We start from the raw sequence: 9,938 nt of genomic DNA, 5'->3' as shown, positions 1-9,938 counted from the left end.
CAATGATAACAATCATACCTTTAAATTTTATAAGAGGTCAATTCACTCTAATTTTTAAGCAAACGGAGCTACCACGTGTTTTGCTGAACGTAAAATTTACCATATAATCATATTTTGTAAGACGGAGAGAACACATGCGGGCATCACGCCCTCTTATTTTTTTTTTTTTTTAGGCTCGGGCCCCACATAGCGGTCGAGCCGCAGCGGTTCAACCGCCAGATTACCGTTCACATATGCGCGGTCGAACCGCGTGCGGTTATACCAAAGTATTGGGTGATTGAAAAATTATTATATTTTAAAACTTAGTAATTACTACAGTTGACATGCTCGTAATGAAAAATTAGTTATATCTAAGTAGTAAGTATATTATCTTTATTATTATGTGAGGCATTTTAAAATTTTATTATATTATTACATACCTACTTACGTTATATACCAACATATTTCTATACGCTGTTCCTAAAGAAAATACACCAGATTTTCATGTATTTTATAATAGATTTGATAAAAAAATTTAAATTATATTTTAAAACATCATTTTTTTTTACAAATAAAAAAACAGTGTAATTTTAGGTTATGAAAGTTACTAGAAACCTTAGGCCCCACTATTGGAATTCTTTTTTTAATGCAAGTGATCTTTGAAAAAATGTACCGCGACTATGTGTGAACGGACTAATTCAAAAAAATGTGTTTTGATCATTTGGGCGGTCGAACCGCACGCGGGTCAACCGCGACATGTTGCGGTCGATTTTTATATTGAACCGCGTAAGTGTGAACGCGTATCGGGTGGTTGCATTTAAAATAAAACAATTTAAATTTGGTGAGCGGTTGAACCGCTGCGGCTCGACCGCTATGTGTGGCCCGACCCTTAATTATAGTATTTAAAACTTTTATATACTATCAAAATTGACTCATAACACGTCATATCGTGAATTCGTGATTTAAATAACTAAAATAACTATGTTTCGAATTTTAATATAAAAATTGAAAAAATTCGATTTCTTCCAATCCGATTTAAATCTATTCAAAATTCAAATATCAATTATCAATCACTTTCAAGAATCGCCCATCACTATATCATAGATTCACCGTCAATACCCAAACGGCTCCCGTCTATTGTTAATTTTTCCCAAACGGCTCCCATAAAAAAAGGTTTTACGAACAGGTCAATACCCAAACGGCTCCCGTCGAAAAAGGTTTTACGAACAGGTCAATTCCCAAACGGCTCCCGTCGAAAAAATGGGTAGAACACGGTTCCGTACGGTCTTTGTCAGCGTACGGAATCGCACATTTTAAGACGCACGATTTTACAATATTTTTATATTTTTTTTTTAGATTTTGTAACTGTATACAGTTTTTGTATACCGAAATTAATATATATATATATATATATATATATATATATATATATATACATATATAATATTATACGTACTCGTACTCGGCGAGTATCATAATCGCCAAAGCTTGTGTGTATTATTTCGTCGTGTACATATGACTCATATATCAACGATGTATAATCTATAGCATATTATGTGTTCATGGCTAATTGGAAATATCCAACGATTATGCGATAATGGAATCCATTAAATGGATAATGGATATGGCACACAATTGTGTCAGCTTGTGTAGTTTGTTTGAACTACGGTCTGTTCACGATATCCGCCGCCGTTGTGTGTATGTTCTCTTTAGAGACAGTCCTAAGTCTGTATGAAGTGGAAAGAAATTTGTGTTGTAATAAACAGGATTACCACCTGGATTTTACCTGATAGTAAAACTTTTTCCGATGGGAGCCGTTTGGGTATTGACCTGTTCGTAAAACCTTTTTCGACAGGAGCCGTTTGGGAATTGACCTTTTTGAAAACGAAAGCCGTTTAGGAAAATCGGGAGCCGAATGGGCTATGCCCAGATTCACAGAATATTATTTATACAGTAGGTATTATGACTAAATTCAGAAATACTAGAAAAGATGGTTAACCATATTATAACTAGTAAATTTAATAATTTGTTTATCATTATATTGTTCATTAAAACTGATACTAATTACCTAATTTTAATTTCAAATATTTTCTGATGAAGACACTAAATTTTTGTCTAACTCTGTAAAATATCAAACAGCTTTATTTTTAATGAATTTAAAGTAAGTTATGTTATGTATTAGAATTGTTGCGTCCCGACTGACGCCGATTCATATAGGTTAACAACGTAGAAATGAACACTTGATGTATTTATTTAAAATGTTGTTTATTTCACTTAAAAATACAATTATGGTTAAATGATGAGGTGAGCGGTGTTACGACCTAACTCTGAGAAGTAATTTGCTAAGACTGTGAGTGGTGTTACGACCTGCCTCCAAATGTCTTGTTTAGTCTTATCTGCCAAACTGTCTAGCTAAAATTTAAGAACCGTCTGACTCAGATTTTAAAACCGTCTGACGAGCTCTTGTCCGCGTCTCTCTTATATATGATTAGATGACTCGGTCCTTAGGAGAGGTGGTTGTATTGGTGGTGACTTTCCTGTTATATGTTGAAATTCGGTGTTGTGATTCAACTTAATATGCTGACCGTTTCGTATCCTTTCACATAGGTCTACAGTCATTTCTGAGAGAAGACGCGTGAAAACATTTTGATTTTACCATGATGTGTGTTTTTTTTTTTTTTTTTTTTTTTTGTGTCTGTCATCACGTTTTGGGGCAGTAAAAATGCTTCGATTTTTGACTTCAGTACCTCGTTCGATCAGAAAGTGAATCTAGTTGGTACTTTGGGGGGTCAAAAGTAAAAATTCTTAATATTTTTCTAAATAATTGAGAAAAACAATCTAAAAATTAAGGGAAAAACGAGAAATTTTACGCACACTCATTTTTCGACAAAATCGATTTTGGTTTTTGATGTAACTTTAAAAAAAATGACCATAGATACATGAAATTTTCACCTAATGTTTATATAAGTATATTCTATCCACCATGCAATTTTCAAAAAATTTCGACTTAAGTTGAACTATTCATAGGCTTTTCAAATTTTCGATCATTATTAGTTTTTTTTTAAATTAATATCAATAAAAATTTATTTGTTAGGCAGAAAAGCTTGAAAATTTAATACAAGGCTCTTAACATATTGTTACAATAGCAGTTGAAAAATAAAAGAAATTCATAGTCGCAATTTTTTTTTATAAGCATTCAAAGTTTGAATTTTGACAAAATACGTAAAAATCACGAAAATTTGCAAATTATTTCAAACTAGAAATTCATAAAAGCATTTCTTTTTAAATCTAAGATTTGAAAATTTTTAATAATCTATAATATATCCTAGACAGATAAACCGTCTTCGCTCAGAATCGTTTTTTGTATACAATGATATAATATCATTGGATTCAAAGTTAATTCCATCCATTACAGTAACCCACTTGTAACCTACTGTACAGCAGAGCGACATACACGACTTACCCGCTTTTTTATAGTGTTTAATTAATCTTATTCACCACGTTCTATTGTTGACCACTGCATGCTTTTTATATAAATGGCTTATTAGTTTTAGTCATAACTAATACTTATTTTATTGCAATTTATTGCAGCGTAATATCTCGTACATATTTTATAGGTACCTGGTACCTACATGACACTACAATAAAAAATATACAGTTCACTAACGTATAATTAAAATCATCGTAACCCTGGTTACATACTCACATTGTAAATTATGAATCGAAACCAGTAATAATCAACAAAAACATTGTTCTTTTTGAAAACAAATTTATTTAAATAAGTAAATTTTAACCAAAAATGTTTATTTTCTACCATCATTTTTTACTTAAAAGCGGTCTCCACTGTATAAAATTACAGGAAAAACGCAAGACTCCAAGTTTAGTACAGGTACTATAATAATAAACAGTATTTTAGTTAGAAGCCTATATTTTGTTTTATTTTACTGGCACACTGATGCAAGTCTGCATCTGTAATATAAAAAAAAAAAATAATAATTTTGTGGTTCTTGTGCAATGGGTAACATTGAATTGAGCCACGTAAGTACTTTTAGGTTATCAGAGTTGAGTCTTCTTCCGACGAATATTGTTATAAGGTTGTTCGATATCTCAGCCCATTAGCGTACCCAGGAGACACCGCGTGGAGGTTGACTGAGTAGTCTCCCAAAAAATGTGTGCGATTTTTCACATTTTACTTACGAAATAAAATAAACTTTTTGAATAGGACATAGGTACCATATCCTACCACATCATGTTAGATACGAGATACGAACTATATATGATATAGTTACAGACAATATTTTCGAGATCTTAAAATTATCACTATGTTTAAGAAGTGTCTCATGGCGATACCAATTTGGATTTTCAAATGAGAACCTATATTATGTTTTAAAGAAAGATGTGAATCAGGTCAACTTTCTGAAAATGTTACGTATTGTAATCGAAATTTGAACAAAACTTCCTGAATAAATATTCTACTCGAAAATATCGCCTTTAATCTATATTATAAAATTCTAATAATCAAAATTTGAAGATATGCATAATTTAAGTATAACAATGGGTAAAGGATGCTTAATAAATCACCCTGTAGATATTTTTATTGCTTATTTTCAACTTTTACGCTATAGGTAAATACTAATTAATTTCTTCACTCTAAATAATTTATTTAAAGCTTAAACATATTTTTTGGAAACATTTCACTACGATGACATACATAAACCTACACAATACACGGATTGGGCGTAAATAATAAAGTGTGCATAAAATCCTTATTATTATTCAATCTAGAATTGTTTCACGTACGATGCTCCCTGTACATCTATATATAGGCATAGTGTTTGAAGTATGAAATACTTCACTAAGTGTGACGAAATATTTCACAAAAATGTAAAACATTGAAATTACAATAGATGATTAATATCAATAATTATTTATCATTAATATTTTGTATTAGATTATTGTAATTTCAATGTTATACGTTTTTGTGAAATATTTCATCACTTAGTGAAATATTTCATACTTTAAACGGGGTTAGGTAAATTGAGTCCGAGATAAGTTTGGTACATTTTGAAAGCGGTGAATTGAGTCCCAGGTAAAAATAGGTAGTAGGTAAGTTGTGTCCCAGAAAAAATAAGGCAGTAGGTAATTTGAGCCCCAGGGAAAAACGATTTATATGCATTTAAAATTTAAAAATGTGCACTATATAAAATTTTTAAATTTTAAATGCATATGAATCGTTTTTCCCTGGGATTCAAATTACCTACTACCTTAATTTTTCTGAGACTCAACTTACTACCTATTTTTACCCGGGACTCAATTTACCGAGTTAGGGTCATTTGGGACTCAATTTACCAACCCCGCGTCAAACACTATGCCTACATAAAGATGTGCAAGGAGCATCGTACGTGAAAAAATTCTAGACTGAAAAATAATGAAGATTTTATGCACACCTTATTATTTACGCCAAATCCGTGTATACATCACCATACATCCTCCTATTGTTAAATGTTTACAAAAAAATTGTTCAAGCTTTAAATAAATTATTTAGACTGAAGAAATTAATAAATATTTATAGCGTAAAATTTGAAAATAATCAATAAAAACAAATACAGGGTGATTTTTTAAGCATCCTCACCCCATTTTTATACTTAGGCATATATTCAAATTCTGATGATTGGAATTTTATAATGAAATTAAAGACGATATTTTAGTGTAGAATATTTACTCAGGATGTTTTGTTGAAATTTCGATAACACTACGTAAAAATTTTCAGAAAATTGATCTAATTTACATATTTCTTTAAGACATAATATAGGTTCTCATTTGAAAATCTAAATTGGGACACTTATTAAACGTTGTGATAAATTTAAGATCTCGAAAATATTGTTTGTAACTACATCATAGTTCATATCTCGTATCTGACATGATGTGTTGATGTGGTATAATAATTTAGTATTCAAAAGGTTTATTTTATTTCTTCATCGAAAGACAAAATTAAGAATGAAATCAAATTAAAAAAATTATATTATACATATATTTAATACTTAGTCTATAAAGAATATTCAAATGTTTTACATATTATAGAGTCGGCGTGGTTTTGCATTTTTTAACGGTGTATACGATTTTAGACCCATCGCAATTCCCAATCATTTTTTATAGTTTATACTTTCTCTGACCAGCTGTTATTCTTTTGGATCTGCGAGGGCAGGGCCGAGGTTCGGCCACGGTGACCCGTTCTTCAGCCGCGATCACGACCACTGGGCTACTAGTCCGACGGCGACTGGGACTGCCGACTCTACTCTGCAGGTGGCGTGGGCGTGACCGCGAAATTGGCGACCTCGACCGGTCTCGTTCCTGCGTCCGTGATCGGCGTCCAGCGTCTTCGTTCGCGGCGGCTGTCGGTCTGTTCCTATTTGCGACCGCCGCAGGCTCGGCCTGGTACGCCGACCGACGGCTACGCAGACGGCCACCTATGCTTTGGTGGCGTCCCCGACGTCTGCCGGCCGCCGCCGACGACGACGGTTCTTCGACCACGACCGACCACGGCGGCTGATCTGAGTCGTCGCCGCTGTCTTGGTTCGCGGCCGCCGTCGGTCTGTTCCGTCTCGGGACGACTGCAGGCTCGGCCTGGTCTGCCGACCGTTGGCTTCGGAGACGGCCAACTCGGCTTAGATGGCGTGTCCGAGGAATTGGCGACTGGTCTCGTACATGACGTCTATCATTGTCCGCGTTGTTCTCGTCGTAAGAATACGGTGGCGGCGACGACGGTCGTACAACAATATTGCCCATGATGATGCGATGAACTGAACTGTTTCAAAATATAAGATAACTGATTTTTGTCGAGTTAACACTAAACGGTTCCTGGCGAGTCGGAAAATAATAATAATATGACAATGTTGAAATATTTCCCGCGTTACCAACGGCGCCCGTGCATATATACGTTACCATAGTAATAAATACGTGTTTAAATGACGAGTGTCGAGTAGGTATAGATTAGAATAATCAAGACATTTGTATTTCGTGAAATCGCGTATGTCTTTGAAGTTAGCTCCAGTCTTAAGTCCGATTAGGTAGGCACCGCATTCCTGCATACTCTATTGCCTATATATATTTGTATCTTACATGGAGTTTTAATAAACATATATTTATTTTTCAGGTATAATTCGCGCAGGATTCAAGACGGATGAATAATCATTTTTATTGATCAAATTATATTATTAAATATTAATTAGGTATATTGATACGATCAAAAAAATTAGCATTTATTGTGCACGATATGTAACACGATGTGATGCGTCTAGAGACGTTCAGCACAAGTGCAAACATCTTATCAATAATTATTGTATTATAATCGTTTTCAATTCGTTGACGCCAAAACTTTTTTTAGAAGTTTTTAATAATTGTATTTCAATTTTTGTGAATTTTAATTTGTTCAAATACGTATGAGTGCGTGCGTTAAAATCAACAATTCAGTAAAAAATACAATTTAATTAGGCGTAATAACCTAATTTAAAAATTAGATATTATCATTAATAATATGTAACATAATGAAACATTTTAAAGTATTTTACTATTCTGAACTAGTATGAATAATATTCCATGATAAATTATTGAAATATAAATAGAAGCTTAAAAAAACATTACCAAATATACGTCATCATTGTTTGATTTTACCATATCTAATTTTACATTTTTGAGTAATATAAAGATTTTTAGCATTATACAATGTAGGGTATGCTGTATGCACAAAACCTACAAACATTATAATAATTGCATAGGGTATACACCTTAATTATAAACACTTAATATGTTAATTAAGGCATCAATAAAATGCTGTAAAACCGAGTTGATTAAATTTTGTAAATATATGATATTCGAAAATTAAACAACAAAAATAAAATACTAATTCATCCTATATAATTATTAAAAAATGTATTTAGATTTTCAAAGGGTGCATAACAGACAGTTCATTCAATTTATAGCTATTATGAGATCAGAGTTATTATATTGTCCGGACTTTTTATATCCTTATTAGAACACAAAGTTAAATATCTTAAAAACTACTCAATCAAAACTACAAAAAAGTTTTTATCACCACAGGACACTCCTTAAGTAAAAAAATCTTAAGAATTTAAAAATGTGGTCTTCGAGTATATTTAAAGATTCCAAAAATCGGTTTTTGAATTACTGCATTATTAAAGAAAAAAGGAGATGAGCATGCTTGGTGAATCACCCTGTATAAGTGACTTGGTCTGGCTAAACTATGGAAACGATCTTGGTGTACGTAGGTACCGACCGGTGTTGTTAGCTCCCGGATAGGTGACCACTCGGGTTTTTAGAAATAAATCCTAGTCACACATATAAAACGTGTTCCAATCAACCCACTGTTTTATTCTGTGAATAAACCGTTCCTCCTGTTAGCACCGGTTGCTTAAACACTATTATAGCACTTAAGAGTTAGAATTGTCAGGATTTAGGAATAAAAAAAACTATAACGGTTTTGTCTACGAAATATATCAGCGGTTTATATCGATATAGATACTCAAATAACTAAAACAAACAAAACAATATTTAAAGAAATTAGTCATCACCCAAAACAGTAAAAACGCAGCCGGCAGTCGCACATAGCTCGGACCGGGCTCCGCTCGCTGTATCGTGGGGAAAAAAACTGCTGCTACTAGCCTCACAGCTCACCTTACAGCTTAGCCCCTGTTGAGGCGTTAGGGCCCAGTGTTGCCAACACTCCCTACACTGTACCAGGCTAAAGACCTTAGAAGTTGAAGCCTTCATTCCAATAAATAAACAATATAATTATAATAATATATAAATTAACGTAAAAAAGCCTACTACTTCGACTAAGAACCACACAGTTGATGGCGCAAATATTTAAAAAAATAGTTATAAATGTGTACATTTAAACTTAAAAGTAAAAATATTTTATTAGGAACCTTACAGGTAGGCATTTATCTTTTATTCTATTTTGACATATTTATTTTTTTATTTAGGTACCATGACTAAACGAGCTGAGCCTTTTGGATAAAAATATAAAACCACGATTCATACCTAACGATTAGATATACTAAAATATACGTAACTTTAAAATATAAATATCAAATAATATAATAATACAGTCAAACAGCGGATAACACACTTTTAAATTAAAATATCAATAATATTCTTATTTTAAATTGTAGAATTCACTTCAATATTAATGTTTTTTTATTTGAATCTTTTGGAATTTTTAAATTTTTCAAATTAAAATCTTTATAATGTATAAGTAGTCTGTAAAATTGCCTTTAAAAAAATCATCATCTGAAAAATTAATACATTAGCGCGACTTCCTAGTTACTAGTAAGTGGTACTTAAAATATATTTCAGTTTTGAGAACCGTGATAAAATACATTGTGTTATCTAAAAACAATAACAGTTAACTATTAAGTGACGTCTATAATAGCTAACATTTAAAATGTTAGAGACTTTAGCCATTAACTTACTTAAGTGTGTCGTGAGCGAGATGTGAGTAATAATTCATTATTAAGTAAGTTTCTATAAACCACTTAAGTCTGAGACTAGCAACTATTTCACTACTCATCATAAACAATTATTATTTTTAATATTTAACTTTCATAAGAATGTGTATGTTAAGTTGCTTATATAAGTTCTAAACATAACATAAAATATTATATTGGCAGTGGTTGGATACTGAGACATATAGTAAAATATTTTTTTTTATAACAAGGTAGTAATACTTAAGTACATCCTCACCTAAAAAGTTATTTTGTGTAATAGCTGCAAAATACAAATTACAATTCTAAAATCGCAGAAGTCATACATCGAGCTTAGGTAGTTATATCAATGAAATTTGACAATAATTCCAGCTCACCTTAGCAACTCTCAGTCACTTATTTATAAACTTAGATCAAAATATTCTGGGGAGGGGTTGGCAACGACTCCTCAGATAT

The 9,938-nt window shown here is 32.2% G+C and overlaps 1 protein-coding gene across 1 annotated transcript; it reads right to left on the bottom strand.

Moving 5' to 3' along the window:
- Window positions 1-6,067: 6,067 nt before the first annotated feature.
- On the bottom strand, window positions 6,068-7,404 carry LOC149058850 (uncharacterized). Its single transcript, XM_089220567.1, has one exon. It carries the CDS (start codon window positions 6,763-6,765, stop codon window positions 6,130-6,132), a length of 636 nt encoding a protein of 211 aa, XP_089076693.1. The 5' UTR covers window positions 6,766-7,404; the 3' UTR covers window positions 6,068-6,129.
- Between the last annotated feature and the right edge of the window lie 2,534 nt (window positions 7,405-9,938).

The sequence above is a fragment of the Diuraphis noxia genome, unplaced genomic scaffold (genome assembly GCF_037042655.1).
Source record: "Diuraphis noxia isolate RWA-SAM2 unplaced genomic scaffold, SU_Dnox_SAM2 contig0002, whole genome shotgun sequence".
Taxonomy (NCBI): domain Eukaryota; kingdom Metazoa; phylum Arthropoda; class Insecta; order Hemiptera; family Aphididae; genus Diuraphis; species Diuraphis noxia.
This window is presented reverse-complemented; position numbering and strand designations above follow the sequence as displayed.

What these genes read in the sequence shown, in the direction of transcription:
- LOC149058850 (XM_089220567.1), bottom strand. Translation starts at nt 6,765, where the DNA reads ATGGGCAATATTGTTGTACGACCGTCGTCGCCGCCACCGTATTCTTAC.